The sequence below is a fragment of the Leiobunum rupestre genome, chromosome 11, assembly GCF_980474605.1.
Source record: "Leiobunum rupestre chromosome 11, qqLeiRupe1.1.hap1, whole genome shotgun sequence".
Taxonomy (NCBI): Eukaryota; Metazoa; Arthropoda; class Arachnida; order Opiliones; family Sclerosomatidae; genus Leiobunum; species Leiobunum rupestre.
In genome coordinates this window covers 46,002,629-46,025,713 of record NC_143394.1, presented here as the reverse complement: position 1 = coordinate 46,025,713, position 23,085 = coordinate 46,002,629, and the positions used below count along the sequence as shown (strand labels likewise).

General features: G+C 36.0%; 1 protein-coding gene across 1 annotated transcript; it reads left to right on the top strand.

Annotated features, from left to right (window-relative positions):
* The first annotated feature begins 15,433 nt into the window (after window positions 1-15,433).
* On the top strand, window positions 15,434-21,722 carry LOC149923011 (uncharacterized). The gene is made up of 2 exons (XM_090163512.1): window positions 15,434-15,602; window positions 21,135-21,722. Exons 1-2 carry the CDS (start codon window positions 15,511-15,513, stop codon window positions 21,655-21,657), a joined length of 615 nt encoding a protein of 204 aa, XP_090019638.1. The 5' UTR covers window positions 15,434-15,510; the 3' UTR covers window positions 21,658-21,722.
* The last annotated feature ends 1,363 nt before the right edge of the window (window positions 21,723-23,085 follow it).

The following is a 23,085-nucleotide window of genomic DNA, read 5'->3' as shown; positions in this document are numbered from 1 at the left end:
TGAAAAGGGGGTGTAAAGGAGTAAAGCAGCTATTTTGGTAAAACGTTTTTACTCCGAACTAATCGCGCCCACAGAATCGGAGTAAAATGACGTCATAACCTTACTCTTCTTACCCAACTACGAAATCCCGCAACAAGCAAGAAGAAACTACCTAATTGACCGATTTAAAAATTACGTTTTTGCGAGTGACAGTATTTTTACATTGTGGGGTATAGCAGGCTTATTTACCTGCTTTAATACCCTAACATGGCGGCGTATTTTCACGCCCAAAATGAATTTTAAAATCCTTCAATAGGTGGTTTTTATTCGCCTGTCCGAAGACAAAAAGTGTAAACTTTTTACCCAAAAACATTTTATTCGCCTGTTCTCGGGGTAAGATTTACCCTGTCCCGGATTTTGTTCGCTTGTTCCAGAGCTCAAATGTTACACTTTTGACTCCTCCTCGAAAGGAGGTGTAGAGGGAGTAATCTAGCTTATATAGAAAATTCGTCTTTTTAAATTTCGTTAAATGCTAGTTAATGACTTGGGTATTAGCCCAGCTGATTATTATTATTATTATTATTAAATAAGAAAATTGAGTCATATTGATGACCTCACCACTGATCGCCATCTTAAAAACTAAACAAATAAATAACCTTTAACTACTCCCTTCTTACTCCAACTCATTTTTTTCGTCAAAATAGAATTGGAGTAAAATGACGTACGTCATAGGGCTACCCTTTTTATCCTGCTCAAAAAACCCAGAACTGGCGAAAAAAAAACCACCTAGTATATGTTTCTAGCTTAGTAAAAACTGCGCCATCTATTTTGAATACCCTTCAACTTACGTATGATGAAATAGCAGACGAACGGTAATTCAAATACTTGCAGGCTAAAACCACGGCTTATATAAACTTTCAGCTGTTGTATCGGGAAATTGTTGAATGTGCAGAGAACCTTCACATTCAATTTAAATCCCAGTCGGTAAGCGGCGATTCTTCTGAGCAAAATTTAAAATATGCACTAAGCTTTCTATAGCGTTTGTCATTTGACTCTTCGAGATTCGCTCCGAATCCGTCGCTGATCTCACTCCGATTGACAGCGAAATGGAACATGTTTCGAAAATTCGAACGCTTTATTCCCGAGTTGAAAAGGAATATGCTTAAAATTACCCTACGCGATCTTCATACTTAGGTAGGCAAATCGGTTTCGAGTAGAGCGCCGGAGAGCAATAAAAGGAACATTCATTTGCAGGGCCGGATTAACCAATAGGCCGAATAGGCCTGGGCCTAGGGCACCAAGCCTACAAGGGGCACCAAGAGGGTTCGAACAAAAATAAAAGTACAAAACTTTAATCATTTGCTTTACACAAAATATTTTCCGGGGTAATTTTTGTAATGGCGTCCACCCCTATGAACCAAAGACGTTTGATTGTCACATTCTCTGACGGACTGCCGTCTAGCCCCTGACGACATACTAAAATGAATTTTCCTTCCGTTTCTCAATTATAAATTGAGGAAGCGCCTAGATCGCTTCGCTCGCTGTTGAAAGGGGGCTCCAAAATTAACTTGGGCCTAAGGCCCCATAAAGTCTTAATCCGGCGCTGTGCATTTGCAATTGCAACATGAAATGTTGATCGGCGCCATCTAAAGCGCTCGAGAGCCGTCAAATGTAAAGCGCTGCGTAGCCAATACCTCCCAATTCGAAAATTGTTGCATACCTAATTATCGAATATAGCGTACTAACAAGGAGACGACCCGAGGTGATAATCGCCGATTTTGTTCAAACTCAGGTATAATGCACACCTCCATGTAACTTTCCCCCCTGTGAAACCTTTTAAAAAATGAAAAATTTCAAAAACGTTAAAAATACATTTAAATTGATTTTAAAAATACATTTAAATTGATTTTAAAAATACATTTAAATTGATTTTAAAAATACATTTAAATTGATTTTAAAAATACATTTAAATTGATTTTAAAAATTAAATTTAATCAAGTTTAAATGCAATTTGGTCAATTGGGGGACCCTTAAAATCCTTCAGATTCCCATGTTATTTTCTTTGGAAATAATTCCAAATCATGTTGTCAAAAACGTTTTCGGTTGCCATGGAAAAACGAAAACCCATCGCAACTTTTCCCCTGCAGGTTTTTCAAGTTACATAGAGGTGTACATTACACCCGAATTTGAACAAAATCGGTGATTATCACCTCGGGTCGTCTTCTTGTAAGTTAAGTAGTACGCCGTTGGAATTATCGTACCACCAAAACATAAGCTCGGAAGTTTTCGACGTTAAATAAAATTATCGTACGTTTGGCAACGCTGCTACAAGGCTTAGAGTTTATCAGTACACCCAGGCACGTAATTTGGGTGGAGCAGGGGAGCATTGGCTCCCCCATTTAATTTTTATGAGCTAAAATGTTCACGAATAAATTAGCATTTTACTACATTAGAAACGTCCTTTTAAATTTCATGTATTCATTTTCTATTATCCTAAAAAAACTAGCTGTTATGCAATAATTATTTCGATAAAAATTAAAAAACATATTAAATCTGACGCGTTTTTGCCCTTTAAAAAAACCTGTTTTCCCAGACATCCGAACACTCAAGTTCAATAGTGCATTTTACCGCTATTCTACCAACCTTGACTCAAGTTCTGCCCCCTCCTGAAAAGTCCTGAATACACCACTATGCTTACGTGAAATTCTTCCAAACACTTCAAATGATACGGAAAACATTTTTCGCTATACAGAAACAAGTTTGATATTTAGCTTTCTAAAATTAACTTGGCTTTTAAAGGGAGTATGAACTTGGATATTTATGATGTATCAACGAGCGTGCGTATCAACGAGCGTGCGTATCAACGAGCGTGCGTATCAACGAGCGTGCGTATCAACGAGCGTGCGTATCAACGAATTTCACATTTTTTGGCCGACAGGTTTAACAGAAGCTATGCGATATTAGCGCTAGTTACGTTAAAAACCATCCTCATAGCGGTTGAGCAGTCGATTTATCGATTTAGTTCACGCTCCCATTAAAGTGTCTAAATTTAAAAGAATATCTCTGTATTTTCGAAAATAAAATTGGCAAAATTCTAAATCGATCCCAGGTACTAATTTTAACCCAGATTTTTCAAACGCTCCCATTTATGGTCAGAACACACAGAGCAATAATTAGAGCAAATGTCGGCTCGACGTGAAGTAGCTCTTTTTTTCAACAGATGTCGCTAGCGTCGAAATCAAAACAAGATACTTAAGCTACATTTTGACCCAAAAAGGCGGGACATAAAAGTATACTTCGCGTTGATTGGGTCGTTTTTAAATTTGACAATAACTTAAATTATAGTAATTTTTAACCATATTCTATATGGGATATATATAATTTAGGTTAAAGGCCACTAAATTGAATATAAGTTGTCTAGTTATAATACTCTAAAATGGTTCTCTGACGACGTTATCGTTTCGCTATTTTGAATTTTAGCTTCCTTGGCCATTAATAGAGGGCACCACTCTCTCCGGTAAAGTAGTTTTTGCGAAGAATCCGATAGATTCATTGCCATCTCTAATAACAAGGGCCTTATCGTAATACAGTTGCTTTAAATAGCCCAGCAAGAGCTTTCATTCAAGATAACTAACCTTTGCGCCATGGCTTAGGGGTTAACAATTCAGTTGCCTCCACCACGTAGAGATGGCACCAAGGTCGATTGAGCCCCGTTTTAATGGGCGGGATTCCAGGTGAAACCGAACTCATGATTGCTACTTCAATATCACACTGTTGCGTACATGATAATCTACCATCTACCCAAAAATCTGATTTTTATTAACCACAGTAAGTGTTGGTGGTCGAATATGTGATTTTCCGGACACAACTGGTCACGAATGACAAAGTGAGCTTCATCCTTGGAGGATAGAAGTATTCTGGAGTGGAAAAGTCGGGCGCCACCTGCGGCTTTGTAAAATTCCCATCATGCTCTTTTTGGTCGGACGTCATCAAGCCAGAATGATGGCAGATAAAGCTGACGTCCGACCAAAAACCGGTTTAACCGGGGTAGTCTGGGTAATTCTAACAGCAATAGGCGGGAAAGGACGTTCTTATTACCGCTATGGGATTTTCCACTCCAGAATACTTCCCTCCTCCAAGCTTCATCATCGCAAAAATAACTCGTGCTTTTTAATTTTTTTTAATTTTTTCGTTTAAGGGCCTTTTGCCCATTAGTAGGCACGTACCTAGGGACCCTACGAATCACAGAACAATATTAGTTTTGTTAAATTTTAAAAAAGCTGCTACTTCATGACTTAGAAAAAAACTTTATTTTATTCGGAGCTTTCGGACCGTGGTCCTTTTTTTTTTTATTCAAGGAAGAAAGGGCTAAATTGAGTCTGAGAAGACCGCGAGCCCGGCGAAACACCATCTGATTAATCAGGGCGAGATATGTGTAACGGCCACGCCAACGGGGGGATACGTGGGGACAGGGGTGGGGACACCCGTGGCGGAAGTATTCCGACCACCCGTTGGGGAATTGGTAGTCGTCCTCACACGACCACCCACAAACTCTGCCTCCCGGACGCCTGGGATTACAGGAGTGAGCCACTACTCCCGGCGACCGTGGTCCTTCTTCAGCGAGTGACTGTTACAAGTGATTCCTTAACACGAATAAAAAACCAAAAATATTTCTACCATTGGGCAATGAGCTTTAACCCTACTCTCGGACTTTCATCGCATGTTGCAAAACCGTGCCAGACTATCGGTCGCCTCTCTGGGTTCTCCGCGTTAAGATCATTTTATACTAAAAATACTATAAGACGCTACCGTTAGGTAGCCCAGAAAAAAAAAACGTATTTACAAGAATCGTTCAAAAATTATACAATGCTTAAACTTACAAAATTACATATATGTATAAAACAACAACATTACTAATTAATTATATTTATAATACTTACCTTATGGGCTACAAATTATTTCGGTAAAACTGTATCAATTCTGTCTTAACTATTCTTCTATACAATTACCCTATATTTTAATTTTAAATTTATCCAAATTAAATAAACCCCAACCTTTTACTCCAACTGAGCCACTTTCTAGATTTAAATTCCCGCCTTGTTCAATGAACACTGACTCTTTGAAATTTCTTTTAAACCAATTAGTTTCGTTACAAATCATTCTCGCCGAATCCCATTCAATTCCCTGTTTTTATTGTCTTCAATTAGCGGTTTATTTTTTACAATATTTGATTTCAGCGTGTTTACGGTTCTGTTAATTAACGTTACATCAAGCTTTTTTAATTGACGCCTCGTTTTTTCACTAATATTTTTTATATAGGGTAAACTAAGTACATTTTAGGGGTCTCTTTTTTATTATAATTTTCAAATTATTATCATTAAATATAGTGTTAATTAAGTGTTTTGGATAACCACTATCAAGTAATTGTTGACAATACATCTCTTTATCCTTAACAGGGTGATCTGAAATGTATTCTATTCTTTTTTCAGGGATTTAATTAAACCTATTTTAATGTTGATATGGTGCGTAGGTTTTTGGTACATGGAACATTCGAACCGTCCATTTTGATGTTTGACCATTACGTCAAGAAATGGAAGGGCTCTTTCTATCTCCCCCTCCATCGTGAAGGAAATGTTTTTATGAATCTTATTGACAATATTTAGTAACCGCTCTGTTAATAGGGCTTTTTTCTTAATGAAAAATATATCGTCCATAAACCGATACCATAGTTTTATATTATCCTTCATTTGTTTCTTCCTAAATATTGATTGTTCTACATGTTCCATGACCATGTTAGCAATTGGGGCAGATAAAGGATTACCCATTGCTAAACCCGTTTCCTGCATATAAAAATTACCGTCATACTGTAGGTAAAGTAAGTATTTTTCAAACAAATTTCACTTAACTTAATAATTGTGTTAATTCTCAGGCCTGTACGTGTCTTTAGTGTTTTATCTTTTTTAAGATAACTCCTTAATACTGTGAGAGCTAGTTCTAATGGAACATTACCATATAAATTAACTACATCTAAACTCCCTATTTCTTCATCATTTTCAATAGAAGTTGCTCTTAAAACGTCTACAAAATGGTATGAGTTTTTTAGAGAATGGTCATTATTTCCTATTAAAGGAGCCACAATTTTAACTAGTTCCTCAGCGCAACAATAGGTGGGGCTATTCATGGAGTACACAATAGGTCTGGTTTGTGAATTTTTACTAAACCGTAAATATGAGGCGCTTTTAAAACTAGGGGGATAAATTTATATTTTTCCTTTCCGTCTTCGATTTCTCTAGTGTCCACCGCTTCGTTAATGATACTTCGAACTTGTCCGATTCATTTATCAGTAGGGTCATTTTTAATTTTCTTATAGCCTTGTGCTTTGAATAATTCCCTCATTTTTTCGTCATAGTCCATTGCGTTCATTACAACTATTTTCCCTCCCTTATCAGCTTGAACAATTTTAATGTTATTATTTCTTTTTATTAATTTTAAAGCTGTTTTTTCTAGAGTTGATAAGTTTAATTCCGTGGTTTTAAATTTAAAATTGTTTTTTTACTATATTTCTAATATCTTGTTTTAATGGATCTTCTATATTTAATCTTCTAATTTGGAACTCGGCTTCCGCACATACGTCTAATATATCTAAATTTGAAGGTGTAATGCTAAAACTCAATCCTTTACTTAAAAGCGCTAGTTCCCCTATTGTTAAGGTATAATTTGAAATATTTACCACGTTTTCGCCTAATTTTATTTGCTCATGTAAAAGCGCTAGTTCCCCTATTGTTAAGGTATAATTTGAAATATTTACCACGTTTTCGCCTAATTTTTTTTCCTCATGTAAAAGCGCTAGTTCCCCTATTGTTAAGCTTGGCTCACACGATGCGATTTTATCGTACGCGACTCCTTGTCGTACGCGATTCTGAACGCGGTCGCACCAGAATTTCGTTCACACAACGCGTCGATAGCAAAGAAGAAAGCAATGACCGTAAATGAAACATGTCGTAGCCTCCAAATAGAGAATCCATCTCATCATTCAACCATTTGCTTCTTGAATAGGGCTCTCATTTTAGCGGAACATTTCGAACGGGTACGATGTAAAGAAAAGCTTCGAATTGGACTTAGTGCTATTAGCAATATTATACCAGAAACACGCTCCCAAATGAAATATAAATTCCCATTTTGATCATTTAATTTGGACATTTTACGTTTATGCTAGCATGCGACTTCATAAAACCCCTTCATACGACGCGATCTTTGAAATTTTGTCGCGCGGGACCGGTCGCGTACCGCAAAATCGCATAGTGTGAACCAGGCTTTAAGGTTTAATTTGAAATATTTACCACGTTTTCGCCTAATTTTTTTGCTCATGTAAAAGCGCTAGTTCCCCTATTGTTAAGGTTTAATTTGAAATATTTACCACGTTTTCGCCGAATTTTTTAGTCACTCGCTGAAGAAGGACCACGGTCCGAAAGCTCCGAATAAAATAAAGTTTTTTTCTAAGTCATGAAGTAGCAGCTTTTTTAAAATTTAACAATTTATAATAAACCATGGCTAAAAGTTTTAATATTTATAGTAATATTAGTTTTATCTTCTCTTCTCTAGGTATTGAGGTGGAAAAGGCTTGCCACCACCCTCCTACGCATTGTAACCCGGCCACCGGTAAATAACAGGGTTCATACAAACCTGGAAATTTCAGTGAAACAGATTCTTTCCAAAAAAATCAGGGAGATATCAGGGAAATTTTAAATATTTAACCAAAACCTGGATATATCAGGGAAATTCGTTTGAGTTTGGAAGCGCATTAATAATTATATATAATTTTTTTCGATTAAACGAAAACATACGGTGCTTTAGCACCTGGAAATATCAGGGAAATTTCCAGGAGAAAACCTGGAATTATCAAGGAAATTAATTTTCCAAATGTTGTATGAACCCTGAATAAGGCATTAAAAGTCGCAAGCTGACCAGTGGTGGTGCCTAGGGTATTAGCCTAGCTAATTATTATTAAAACAAAAGGCTGTTATTTATACTGCTCTCGTAGACGGTCGTGACTTAGGTGAAGTTTGTGGTGAGTACCTTTCGCCACAAACTGCGAATGGGTCCCAGCGAAACTTCAATTACTCTTCAAGAAGATTTCAACTGATGCAACGTTAGCACGGCATTAGTTCAAACTATCGAGCCATGATATTAATTATTAACCAAATAGGGCTTTTGATCCACTAAATTAAATTGCAACGTAGATTACACTTCATTGACACTTGCTAAGGGCATAATTGAGTTGTCGTTCGATTGGTATTAGTTTCACTATGCAGTGCTATAAATCAATAGCAATATCAATTCGGGCAATCGATCGCCCCATAAATCGGGCCTATGTCTGAAACCATTTGGGCAAAGATGTAAATGCTACATCAATCGATATGAAATATCGGAAACTTGTGGCGCCGATAAAAATATTATCCTACGAGGAGACTTTCCATCAGTACTTCCCCCGCGTAAACCTGCGAAAAAGATGATTTTTCTGAATGGTTGGAATTTACGGCCAACTTCGGCGATTTTTTGTTGCAGTCTAACGCAATTCACGAATCGGCAAGTTAGAAGCGATGGATTCTCCAAAGAAAAGGTTTGTTAATGTTTTTGATAAATGTAAATAAAACAGCAAACAGATTCTCCAATTCCAATTAGACGATTCATTTTATATTTTTAACTTATAATTGACGTGTTAATCATACGAAACGTTCGCGTAAGGTCCCGATTCTTGCTAAGGCTTATGTTTCCCACAAAAATACTGCAGCAGACGAAATTTGTTTTTAACGTTTTTTATAGTTTTGATATCTGTACATAGATGGCGCTGCTGTTAAACATACGTCACAGACTTACTTCCCCTTTCTACCCCCTTTCTGAAATCCTCTTGTAGTGAGGGAAAGAGAACAACTTAGGCGAAATATTTTTTATCGGCCTATTCTCTTACATGAAATTGGATATTTGATTTCTCCGAATCCGTTTGTGCGATAATGTATTTATTTCTCCTCCGGGAGAATGACTTGCTAAGCAGCTAAGATGAACCGCTGGCATTAGAAAAAATGGTCAATATCTAGATTAAGCCACCGCTCGAAAACGTGTAGTAGCTTTATTGTGTGCAATCTAATCTCAGCTACAAGTTTCCCGTTCACGTTTTGAAGAGGGTGACTTAACCTGTCTATTTTCTTTAAGTATAAATATATACCTTCTTGGTTTGAACATAAGTAACATAATAACGATAAGTATGACACCTCATATTGTTTAAATGCTAATTTCCTGACCGAACCCATTCTCGATTTGGATTATCACTCGAACTGAGTAGCGTGTTATCATCCTTGGTACTATATTTCGCCTTAGACATATTTAGACACAAGGGGGCTCTGTGCTGAGAACTACACCTAGATGGCGCCACAGCTCTGAAAATAAGTTCGGTGATAATGTTTCCTAATTGACATACTTATTGTTATTATGTTACTTATGGTTTGAGGAAATGATCCATTAGTCGATTGGAAATGTCAACCCGTACGATAGCGGATTTCCAAATTCCATACTGCTTCTGTGGCTAGATACACTTCGTTTTATTACATTGAATTATATATGTATTAAGTAACATTTTTTCTGATACTACATCACGTTCCACAAGAGCCAGGGCTGAAGATAAAGCACTGAATCTATATCGAATATAAAAACGTGTTTATGAAGTAAGAATTGACAAGGAAAACGTGGCTTATCGAATTTATCGGTGGGGTGAGCGTCACGTTGGGTCATCCAAGGCAAAGAGGGTAAGAGATCAGGCTAAAATTATGACCTGTGCCATATCTGCCATAATCTCGACTCGAATGATGATGACGCGATTTAATTTTTAGATCTAGCTGAACGCCCACGCTTGCGATTTTTTTAGTTTGCGAGCAAACAGGTATATTTGACAAAATAGTATTCTATGATGTCCTATTTTCTTAAAATCTGTCTATGACAAAACCTTGGAATACGTAGGCTGCTAAGTGTCAAAACGTTTTGGGGGATAGGTGGGGGGTTCTAAAATATCATATTAAATTACAGGGGTTTTTGTAGTTTCACCATAAATATTCGATTATTAATTCGAAATTTAGTCAATTATTTATCTAGAATATTATAATTTAGTAAATTAATTCTACTAAATGAATAATTTAAATTTTTTGTCGAATTTCCATTTGACTATTTAAGCCAATTAATTATAACTAATTAAACCAGTTATTAAAAAGTAATTAGTAATAAACTAATTTAGAAAGTTGTTGATTCATTAATTTAGAAAGTTGTTGATTCATTAATTTAGAAAGTTGTTGATTCATTAATTTAGAAAGTTGATTCATTAATTTAGAAAGTTGATTCATTAATTTAGAAAGTTGATTCATTAATTTAAAGAGTTGATTCATTAATTTAAAAAATTGATTCTTTAATTTTAAAAGTTGATTCATTAATTTTAAAAGTTGATTCATTAATTTAAAAAGTTTATTTATTAATTTAAAAAGTGTATTCATTAATTTAGAAAGTTGTTAATTCTTTAATTTAGCAATTTAATATATTAATATACTATTTAGGTTTATGTATTTTTAGTATTTTGGGTTTTCAAAATTACTACACTAATTTTAAAAATCAGCATATTACTAAATTAACTAATTAGTTATTCGTAATTTATTTAATTTTTAAGCTTAAAGATATAAAAAATAACTTACTCAGTTTAGAAAACGACTATATAAATTTTCTTAATTATTCTATTGGTTATTTGTTCTTGGTATTTACAAATTTAGCATTGTGAAATTAACTCGCTTTGCAAATTACTAAAGTATAATTTAGTAATCTATTAAGCGAGAAATGTAGAAATTATTATATCACTAATTTAGTAATATTTTCTATAGTAAAATTAGATTTAAAAGTTAGTACTTTAATAAATGACTAATTTCCATAGTATTTTTATAAAATTACTTTTAAGATATATATCACCTGTTATTCTTGGGAACCCTTCTGCCCGCTAATCCTGCCCTGCCCTTGGGCACAAAGACCGTGCCTTTATTTTACGAAATACTGTAATTCAAAGTCCAAGTTTAGCAAATCATTTTGGCAGTGAAGCCAAAGTGTAATCGGCAGATGTCCAAATTCACGAGTGGTAAGACAGTCTCAGATAATCTGTACACCGAGTTCGTGCATTTAGCACTGTTAAAGGTACATATTTTCAGGAGTTCTCGAGTTCCATTTAGCACTGCCAAAGGTACGGCAGTGTACACCGAGTTCGCAGAGTGTCTTACCCCTCGCAAATTCAGTCAAAGCTAATAGCTACCTGTAATTTGTTTATTTGTTTATTTTTTAATGATCTTTACGTTACAATTGGTTTCGAATGGCCTGAACATGTTTCGAGGGAAATGCATTTTCTTTTTATTGATTTGAAGTTGCTCCTTTGTTTTCCTAGCTAGGCCTTAGTCATTTGTTACTCGTTGACTTTTCCAATTTACAGAAAAATTCTGCAAAAACATCGTTCATTTTCACATTTTCACAGTTTCGCTCTTAAAAATATTCATTTTCGCCCATCTTATCTCGCTTTAGCATAAAAAATTAAAATATTTAAATAAAATATAAAAAAAGTTTCTTTCTTGTCATTAAAATCCCTGAGTCGTGCACAGTCTAAAAAAAATTAACCGTTAACATTTGCACAAAATTAATTTTTCCCGTGAAAATACCAACAGATCAATCAATAAACCTACCAAAGTTGGTGAAATCAAACATGTAAATGTTGCTTATTCATTTATTTCATACCTAAAAAATCAACCACGAAGCCACAGGATAAAGTCGTGGTTGCATCAATTTTATATTTGACTTTAATGGGGAATATCGTTGAAGTTCTTATTGGAATAAATATTTTGTCGAGATCGAGATTAAGGGCCCGTTGCAAAAGTCTGCTTTGCTAGAATCGTACATGTTAAATTCTATGGGCTAGCGCTTTGGCTAGGGCTTTTGCAACAGGCCCTTAAATTTCCAAACGAACCTATGCAGAAGATCTTATAGTGCTCGGAATTGTTTATTCATTATCCACAAATTTTCCGATTTATTTAAAAAACGTTGGTAAAAAGAATATCATTTTAATTTTTAACTTAATTATTTAATTATGTTTTTTTACGCAACCAAGCATTTATTTGAATAAAAGTGGTATTTATTTAAATAATTGTTTGTTTTATTTAAATAATAGGCTTATTCACTTTCGATTATTTAAACATTTTACAATTTTTATTCAAAGAAATATTATTTAAATATCGCCGAGCTTATTTTATTCATAGATAAAAATTAATCGAATGTCGAGCACTAAGATCTTAAATGTACAAAGTTTAACACCGTGTTCTCATACCTAAAACTTTTTCAAGGAAAAAGTATCTAACTATTTAACGCTTAGAGATTTATTATAAATTCACGATTAAACTTAATGTGTAGGGAGCTGTTGGCTCGCGTGGCATGCAGGGCTTGCCACCACCCTACTACGCATTGTAACCCGGCCACCTGAATTAACGGCAATAAAAGTCGCTATATGACTGGGGCCTAGGGTGGTGCCAAGGGTATTAGCCTAGCTTATTATTATTATTATTCTTAATTGACAAGAAAATCCCGTCTAATATTAAGAGTACCTCGAGAGAGTCGTCTTTAAAGGGGGCAGTCCAATGATATATTGAGAAAAGCTATCGGGTCTGATGACAGGATTCGAGGGAAGTAGGGGTAATTCTTTCCTTGCCCAGGGAGCTTCTGCCTTGCCTTGCCGCGAGTTATGAGGTAAATCAAACTCCGGGGGGTCGCTAACTTGTCGCCTAGCACTGACTTTATCTCTCTCTTTCGATGTTATGAATGTGAGCCAAGTTTGCCTCTCGGTTTGCCTTCGAAAACTATTAACTTTGAATCTATATTGACACGTGTCGTTCCCAGATAAAGCCGACGATGCAAGCAATGTTCTCTTCGAACTAAAGATAGCTTTCTAGTTAAGTTTACGAGCTCCGGAAGAGCTATAAATACATTCCAATTTTGTTCCGAGGAACGTCATTATTAATTTCAGCCAATCGTTGTAATATTACGTTTCGAATATTCAACAATATTGTTACCCAACCGCGTCCACGACAACGTTATAAGATATTTCTGGTAATTTAAAATTAAAATATAAAACTTATATATATATGGTATTTTTAATATGAATTATGGTGTGCATACTTTGAGTTAAAATTAGTAAATCGTGTTCTATTGATTCTAAACGAAAGTGACCACACACATTCCTGGTTATTTAATATTGCTTAGGGGTAGCTTTCGGGGGCGTTGAATACGAAAATGAATTTATACCCGACGTAATATAAGGTAGTTTTGACCATGTCCGCCATTTTGAGGCCGAACTTGTTATCTCTAGGGAAAAGCGTAAGTGACGTCGTGTCACGTGGGTAGTGGTAGAAACGTGTACGGAGAACTTGGAACCTAGGAGCAACAAACACAGCATCCCACGCAAGGAGAACGCAACACGTCAAAAGTCGTTCATTTTCTTGCGTACATTTTTCATTGGTTAGACGCTTTAGCGCCTGCTGCCGTCGGAAAGGGAAAATTCGGAAATTGTCTTCCCCCCCTTTCCATAAAACGTTCAGCGTAAAGGTTCGTCTAATGAAATTTGTGCACAACACTGCGTTAGCGTGTTTAAAGGCTAGCTGCGTTCTCCTTGCGTTTGCTGCTCCTAGTTGGAACCTTAGACCAAGTAGCGGCTTTTGTCTAAATTATAAAAATTTGGTTTTTATTGTAAAATTCAATTTTTTTTTAGTTTATTCATGATGGCTGTTGAACAGGATAATAAAATATTAATAATTTATTTCCTTGACTGGATTCTAACACTTATCATCACGATCATAACCTGCACGGTTTTAAGTCCGAATAAAATTTTATTTAGGCTTTCACAATCTTCGTAGAAATTAAACTTTGTCAGGTTCCAACGCGATTGAAGCAGACACCAATTAATGTTTGACTTCCCCTCTTTTTGTGCCGGGGGAAATGCGACATAGTAATTATCTATAAGTATGAACATAAGTGTATAAGATTGTTACATAAGTGTGCCACTTCCTATTCTTCACATGCAAAAATTTTACTGACATGTGAGAGCTATTCACAAGACAGACTGCATTACGAGCATCGTCACCGTTTTGCGTCCGCTCGCTCCCGTGTCACATGTAGCCTTTGACAGCGCCTCGCTAGGGGGAGATTTTCTTCTGGTGTTGACGTCACTTCGTTACTAGCTCTCAGTAAAATATTCCCCAAAGTGACAAACTTATGGAACAATATTATAGAGTTATGGTATAAATAAATACATATACCGTAAGGATTATTAGGTAATATGGGTAGAACCATAAGTAGCATAATAACAATAAGTATGACAATTAACGAGATTTACAACCAAATTGATTTTCATAGTTATTGCGTAATTAAGATGTTTTCTCAGCACAGAGCCCTCTAGTGTCAAAAATATTCGAAACTTCCGCTAAGCCGAAATATCTGGTTTCCGATAGATAGGCGGAATATTAGGCTAAAATGATAAAAATTAAAAAAGTTTTTCTCGGACCCACGAGCTTATGTTTTTTTATCCCACGCGGGTTTCAAAACCAAGGCAAAGCCCCTCACGAATCCAGAACGTGCTCTCCGATATTAGGCGTAAATTTTTATCAAAACGTAGTCATCCAAAACGGTAAGTCGCGTGTCCAAGTCACAGCTTGAAGAGAGTATCAGTGCCAAAAAAAGGTTCGGTTAGAATATTAGCATTAAAGCCATAGGAAGTGTCATCCTTATCGTTATTATGTTACTTATGGTAGAACATCTATCCGTCTTAATCCTCTACGTTTCTTGGTGGTCAAATGAAAACGGACTCCATTTATAATTAAAAGAAGATGGTACGCCTTCTTTGCATTTATTTCTATTGGCCAGAAAACTCAGAATTCCTTTTTTTCCAAGGTAATGGGCTTAATAGAAATCCGCAGTTTTTTTTGGCTCGACAGACAATCTTAGGATACGGCTCTAATTAAGGTACGTAAGGCGGTACGGTTGCCGTCGTGGACGGGAGACTATCAATCTGGGGCGGATTTTCTTGCGAGAAATCCGAGCCTACTTTGGGTTTCCCAATTAGAGCAAATCCCGTCGCGTTGACTTTGTAAGTAACCAAATTAAGGCAATTCTGATCCCTTCGCAATAATTATTTTATTCGCTTTGTCTTTTAAAGGGAATATCTCGCGTGATTGCCAAGACAAAGCATCTCTATCTCTCCGCCTCATCAGTTTCTCCTCGATGATATATCTCCGGCTGCCCACTTTCGAAGAAGGGAGGGAAGCGGTGTATCAAACGCATTGTTTGATTAAGGGGAAGGGCGGGAAAGAGGGGGTGGCGGTCCCCGTGAGCCCATACCTGGTGACGTCCTCGTCCCACTCGTCTTTTAAACAACCAATGAGCGATGGCTCTGAAAAGTATATTTAAAAGAGAACCCCGATGTTTGAGTTCAGAATTCATTGTGATACTTCTTTGACCCGGTCACCATTCGGTTTCTCTTCTTTTAACCTTCGAAATCAAACTATCGTCATGTAAGTTGTGGTAAATTCAATTTACTGTTGCAAATGCGTTTCTTTGTTGGCATGTTTTTAACGTATGTGTACCCTTCCTGTAGTTCGCCTCACTTGTTGGAAAGTAAAACCAAATATTTACTGTTAGAAAGTTTCAGAGATAGTAGAGAGGTTTAGCAAAGCGCTCAAGACGTTTTAACAGCAACGTCGGGAGTACCTTTAAAATCGGTTAAGGCTAGTTTTCACTAGGACAGAAACAGGACGACGGTGACGGCGGACGCAAAAATATTGTATTAGGCCTAACGGGAATTTTTTGCGTCGAAGCCAACCGTCGTGGCGTTTTTGGACGAGTGAAAATTAGCCCTTAAGCGCGTTTTCAGTTCGCCGGCTGACGCAATCAAGTATCGTTTGCAATCGAATTTTTACAAATTGCACACCTTTAGCTAACCCAGGGTACACGAAGTATTGAAAACGTCGTTTGAACAATACTAAAACAGGCGTTATGTATGGGTATGAGTTTTGTCGAAATACAATTATTCGTTTCTTCGTGAGCCCGACTGTACCGCAAATGTCTCTCTTTCAGTGTTGCCAGGTTGTGGGAATTTTTAGGGTCCATTTTGGATCTGTGGGAAAAAGGGTTTTTTTTAAATCGTTGATTTTGTGGGGATTTTCATGTCGGCGAGTTATTTTTAATTTGACTATTAATAGAAAGCTCAAAATTATCTAGAGCTGTGTATTTTCGTGAATCTTAGAATTTTAGAAATAATGTAAAGTAGGTGTCTCCTAATACTTCAATCGAACAATGTATAGGCCTTACAAACAAAAAACCAAAATATTTAAAAAAGGGAATTTCAATGAAATTTAATTTTAAAACTTATGACATGTTTTCCGTTGGTTTTCTTTGGGGGCGGGGATAAATAGGGGTGTGGAAATTCGTGTGAAATTTACTATCCAGCTATGGAAATTTCAACTTTCTAACATTGGCAACACTGCTCTCTTTGTATACTCGTATTTGTACATGGCGTCGTCTTGAAGTTGTTAAATGTTCGACTCTGAAGTACAAACGGAAAAAGTCGTTTTTTTAAACGTCTAGAGTGCTCTGCTTAACCCCTCTATTAGACAGGTTAAACGTATAGATATTGTAGTAGTGTAGATTGTACGCGATAAAGTTACGTCTACACTCCTACAAATTATCCCTACACGTTTGCGAGGGGTGGCTTAAACTCTACTTCCACGTAACTTAAACCAATTTCAATCTTAAACATCATATCCTCTAGGTTTAAAAAATGTAATTCCCCTTTATAATAATAATAATAATAATAATCAGCTAGGCTAATACCCAAGGCACCACCTTAGGCCTAAGTCATCAAGCGACACTTGGTTTCTCCATTTTATAATCGAAAAACATTTAAGAAATAATTATCTAAAATCTTGGTCTGAAAATCTTGCAAATAGTATTAGTGGAAGTATGTAAGATAAATGCCAATATAATTATCTCTGTAGTGCTAATAACACTTGAATAATGCTTGCCACCACCCACCTACGCATTGTAACCCGGCCACCTGAATTAATGGCTTCAAAAGTCGCATGATGACTTAGGCCTAAGGTGGTGCCTTGGGTATTAGCCTAGCTGATTATCATTATTATTATTATTATTATTATATATAGGGATGTGCGAGTACCCGAACATCATCGAGTACTCGGCCTTTTTTGAGGTCGAGTACTCGAACTCGATTTTGAATAAGTAATTGGAGAATACTCGTCGATTACCGAGTACCAAAAAATTGCATATTCGGGTACCCGATTACTCAAATAATCTGCTCTCTAAACTCGTCGAGTATTAGTTATTTCTATCCTCGTTGCTTCAAAGTTCAAAGAGCGGTTTTTACAACTTTTGGAGGGCAATAAACGGTACCTACAAAGTTGTGGAAACTGTGGTTCATTTAAATTAAAGGAATATTTTTCAGCATTGAAAGTTACTTTATACTCCTTTTAAATTTAATTTCATAATTACTTGAATAAAACCAGCTCCTAATCAAGTACTCGATAACCCGACTCTTTAAAAATATTACTCGAGGTTTTATTTTTAGTTACTAGACTCGAATAAGATAGTTTCAACTTAATCAAGTACTCGATTACTCGACTCGACTTCAATATTACTTGACTCGAATACTCGATAAAAAAAATTTATACTCGATAACCGACTCGAAATATGTTTCGTAATAAAAATAGTGCCAAAATTAAATTAAAGCCAAAAAAAAGATCGAGCTGGATTATTATTTTGACTTTCAAATTTATACATTTACATTTACCTATTGACCAAAAAATAGAATATTTATTCAAATCATCATCAAAATACACAAAATGTTCAGTTTTGTTTGTATGGGCTTAACCTTTTAATTTAGCCGCATTAAATCTTTAATTACCTAACATAATTTTTAAAATTTTAACTATCACCAAAACTTTGTATTTCCTAATTTTCTAAATTTAACTCGGTTTTAATTCAATTAATAAACGCTGTTTATATTATAAATTTAGGGGAGTTCAGCGATCTCTTAACCATCTTTTGAAGAATTTCTATCTGGAAACCCCCGATTTATGTCCGATAATTAAAAACTAAAATAGCCAAATCATTATTTGATGTCGGCTAATTAAAAACTAAAATAGCCCAATCATTATTTGATGTCTGATAATTAAAAACTAAAATAGCCCAATCATTATTTGATGTCTGATAATTAAAAACTAAAATAGCCCAATCATTATTTGGTGTCTGATAATTAAAAACTAAAATAGCCCAATCATTATTTGATGTCCAATAATTAAAAACTAAAACAGCCAAATCCTTGTTTGATGTCCGATAATTCGAAACTAAAATAGCCAAATCATTATTTGATGTCTGATAATTAAAAACTAAAATAGCCCAATCATTATTTGATGTCTGATAATTAAAAACTAAAATAGCCAAATCATTATTTGATGCCCGATAATTAAAAACTAAAACAGCCAAATCCTTGTTTGATGTTCGATAATTAAAAACTAAAATAGCCCAATCATTATTTGATGTCCGATAATTCGAAACTAAAATAGCCAAATCATTATTTGATGTCCGATAATTAAAAACTAAAATAACCAAATCATTATTTGATGCCCGATAATTAAAAACTAAAATAGCCAAATCATTATTTGATGTCTGATAATTAAAAACTAAAATAGCCAAATCATTATTTGATGTCTGATAATTAAAAACTAAAATAGCCAAATCATTATTTGATGCCCGATAATTAAAAACTAAAATAGCCAAATCATTATTTGATGCCCGATAATTAAAAACTAAAATAGCCAAATCATTATTTGATGCCCGATAATTAAAAACTAAAACAGCCAAATCATTATTTGATGTCTGATAATTCAAAACTAAAATAGCCAAATCATTATTTGATGTCCGATAATTAAAAGCTAAAATAGCCAAATCATTATTTGATGTCTGATAATTAAAAGCTGAAATAGCCAAATCATTATTTGATGTCCGATAATGAAACGCTAAAATAGTCAAATTTAGTGCCTTGATTTTTTGGGGATTCCAATATCTTTCACAACATAGATAAATATCTAGCTTTTGAGATTTCATTTTCTATTTTAACATGAAGACATCGTAACCATAGAAATTTGATCCATGTTGTAACTTATGTTTATCGAATGATTTGATAGATTTTTCCGCGTTAATAAGTTCTCCCCCACACTGGTTAAAGGGGTTTCCGCCCTTCCATAAAAACTTGTCAAAGTTAACTCTGGGGGAAATCTTACCGGAAATGCAAAAAGTACAGCCAACTTTTTGTTTAGTTTTAGCGAAGTTGGTGGTGGGTAACGTAGAAAAAAAAACCAGTGAAAGCAAGTAGAAATATTTTATGGAAAGGCCTATTTAAAGGCATTAAGGGTCGCTAGATGGCTTGGGTATTTGCCTAGCTAATTAAATTATTATGTGGTTTAATTCGTCTGTTCTCGGGGTAAGATTTACCCTGTCCCGAGTTGTGTTGGCTTGTTCCAGAGCTCAAATGTTACACTTTTTACTCCTCCTCGAAAGGAGGAGTAGAGTGAGTAATCTAGCTTATATAGAAAATTCGTCTGTTTAAATTTCGTTTCACGAAAACATGACGGGTTTTGAACATCCTCTCACATGTGCCAAGCTTTTTAAATGTCGCTTGATGAATTAGGCCTTAAGTGGTGCCTTGGGTAATAGCCTAGCTGATTATTATTATTATTAAATAAATGAGAAAAATGAGTCATATAGTGACGACCTCACCACTGGTCGCCATCTTAAAACAAAACTACGGCTGCTAAGGCAAATAAATAACCTTTAACCTTTAACTACTCCCTTCTTACTCCAACTCGTTTTTTTATCAAGATAGAATTAAAGTAAAATGATGTGATAGGGCTACACTTTTTAACCTGCTCAAAAAACCCAGAACATGCGAAAAAACCATTTTATATTATTATATGGGTTGTATACTATTGGACCGAATCCCGTTTGACCGAATCCCATTGAACCGAAAAGTATTTTCGTTTATAGCCCAACATGGCGGGATTCAGTTGAATGGGAAATTTAAATCTGGTTCGTTTTCACTTCGGGTAGGTTAGTTCAGGTTGGGTTAGGTTAGGTTAGGTTGGGTTGGGTTAGGTTAGGTTAGGTTAGTTCAGGTTCGGTTGGGTTGGGTTAGTTCAGGTTCGGTTGGGTTGGGTTAGGTTAGGTTGGGTTAGGTTAGATATGGTAGGCAACTATTTCACGTCGGGTCTTATCAAGGTTATTTTCCAAAATTAAACCCGGAAAATATCAAATTTCAAGGGAAAAAGGTCTAAAAATACACGTCGGTACGAAATAATAAATATTTAAGACATAGTTTAGTCCAAATTAGATATACTATCGTCACGTAACCTACGATATCTAAATATGTATCACTAACGGTATATTGAATGAAAACCGCGCCAAACGCGGTTTTCGGTCGATTGGAATTCGGTTGAATGGTACATTCGGACGAATGGGATTTCGGTCCAATGGTCTACAATCTATTATATTTATGAAGTGCATTGCGTATATACTAATCTCCACCACTCTCCCCCTATTCGGCTTTCCGTTGCTACGCAACTCGTTTTGAAATTTTTAATATTTAGGCTTAGTTTCTCTATGCGGTGTTATAGTCGCGAGCCAGATTTCCCGCACGGTACTGACGAGTCCCAAATAGGACGAAACCGGTCTACCGTTGGAATTTTATTTAATTTCATTTAGTTTTTCACTCGAAGATCTATTTGGTCCGAGTTTCGCGTCTTTTTGTTCGCTCGAAAACCTATAGGTACGAGCTATTTGTAAGTTTTTAAATTTCTTCAATTTTGTTTAAGGTTTAGCTTTATTATCCCTTTTCATAATGGACTAATCTACTTAATTTTAATTTTATCATATGTTGTAGTAAAGTCGGAGTAGAGCACGAAGCTTCCGTCCATTGTGTTCGATAGAGGCCGTCTTTGAGCGTTTCGCGTGTGAGCCGTTTTCTTGTCTTTCAGGTTCCTTTATTTTGCATTCACGCTCCTGGTCGCCTTCTTTTCGTCCTGCACCACGTCCGCCAGCAACGAGATCGACGTCATGTCCGACGGCCTGTTCTCCGCTCCCTCCATCCCGTCAGTCCGCAACTTCCAGGCGCCATCCGGTCGCGAGGACGTGTCCCAGCAGTCTCGCTTCAACACCGACTTGTTGGTTGGTCCCTTTCCCGACTCCGGGGCCTCCCCTAAGCTGCTCTTGAGGACTCGATGCCGAGCTTCCCTGTTGGAATGCGTCGCTAACGGCAAGAGAGGCTTTGGTGACAAGAGAGGTTTCGGCGACAAGAGGGGTTTCGGCGACAAGCGCTCACCTTCCAGGTCTATGATGGAACAACCATCTCTGGTGCTATCTCCCCTTTGGTTTCATATTCCGCGCTCTTCCGACTACTTTCAAACCGAAGCCAAGATGAGTAAGAACAACCAACTACCCAGGAGTCAACGCAGTCTCGGAGACAGAAATTGGGAGGTCAAACCTTCTTTGGAAAATTGAACGCTGCAAATTTTTTATTCTAGTATTATAGAAAGAAAATACTGTGTCGAAGTATCTATGAAATAAATATACCATTGGTATTTTTTATCACGCAATGATTATTTTATTGGTAGTTATTTTAACCAAAGATAATTTAAACTCGTACCCTAGATTCGAATACTGAGAGCTTTCCCATTGACGGTTTTGTTACGAAGCGTTTACCCTTTTCAGGCACGTGACCTCAGAAAAATCGGGCTCCATCGGTTGTGGCACGGCCAACTTCGATCACGCGCTATAGCGCGGCAGCGCGTGATCGAAGTTGGCCGTGGTTGCGGTAAGGCGCAAACCATCGAGCGAATTTTTAGTGTGAGTTCCGGCGGGAAGTGGTTAAACGCTATCGGCAACGCGCGAGAGAGTGATTTCGAATCTAGGGTACGAGTTTAAATTATCTTTGTTTTAACGTAGATATTATAATCGCGGGGCCCCCAGAGGTCCTATAATTCCTATAATATCCTATATTTTCAAAAATGTCCTATAACAACCTATATTTTTAGCGAAATCCCCCAAAAGTCCTATAAAATCCTATAATTTTGATATTTTGCTCATTTCAAATCCAACCACGCAGTGAAACTGCTAGATTTAGCTATAGGATAAATTCCTATACCAAGTCATTCTAGTTATACTTTTGTTATTGTTAACATGGTTAGCTACTAGTATATTTTTGGGATAAAATGGTTAAATAGATTCTATTTTTTAAGTGAAAATCTAAGATTTATCTAAATATAGATTTTGTTTTTAAATGCATAAAGTTAGTAAATTAAATAGCGTATATAGTCCTATAAAATCCTATAATTTTGTAAAAATAGTCCTATAAAGTCCTATATTTTTAGAAATATAATCCAATTTTTCCTATAAAAAAATTTAAGATTCGAGTGGGGGCCCTGTAAACGTAATATTTTACGAATTTTTTCGCATTCAAAACCTAATATTATTCGTTTTTGTAGCAAAAAGAAATGTTTATCTCGAAATTTTGCCAAGATGGCAGCTTTCCACTATCTTCCCAAATCTAAATTTGGTATTCGAGACCAGATCTTTTGAAAAAGAGAGTGCCTTCTCATAGATATTTCAGCGCAGTTTAAGCTCCCACTGACCATCCAATTTAAAAACTGGTAAAAGGTTTTTGACATCGTCAATTTAAAATGATTTCACGCGCAGTTAAAGAGCTGATGTTTCTCGGACGAAACCACTATTTCCTTCGCCGAAATAACCAAATGTAATTAAAAAGTCCTCAATTAAGTATGCAAATTTTGGTCGACGCGTAAATTCGTCGAAAAAAAACATCAAATTTTTTTCCTTTAATTTCTATCCGGAGGAAATAAATTTTAATTGCTAAAGAAAAATGGACAGGTATGTCCTCGGGCTGTGATCTCATCCGAAGCACTTGGAAAT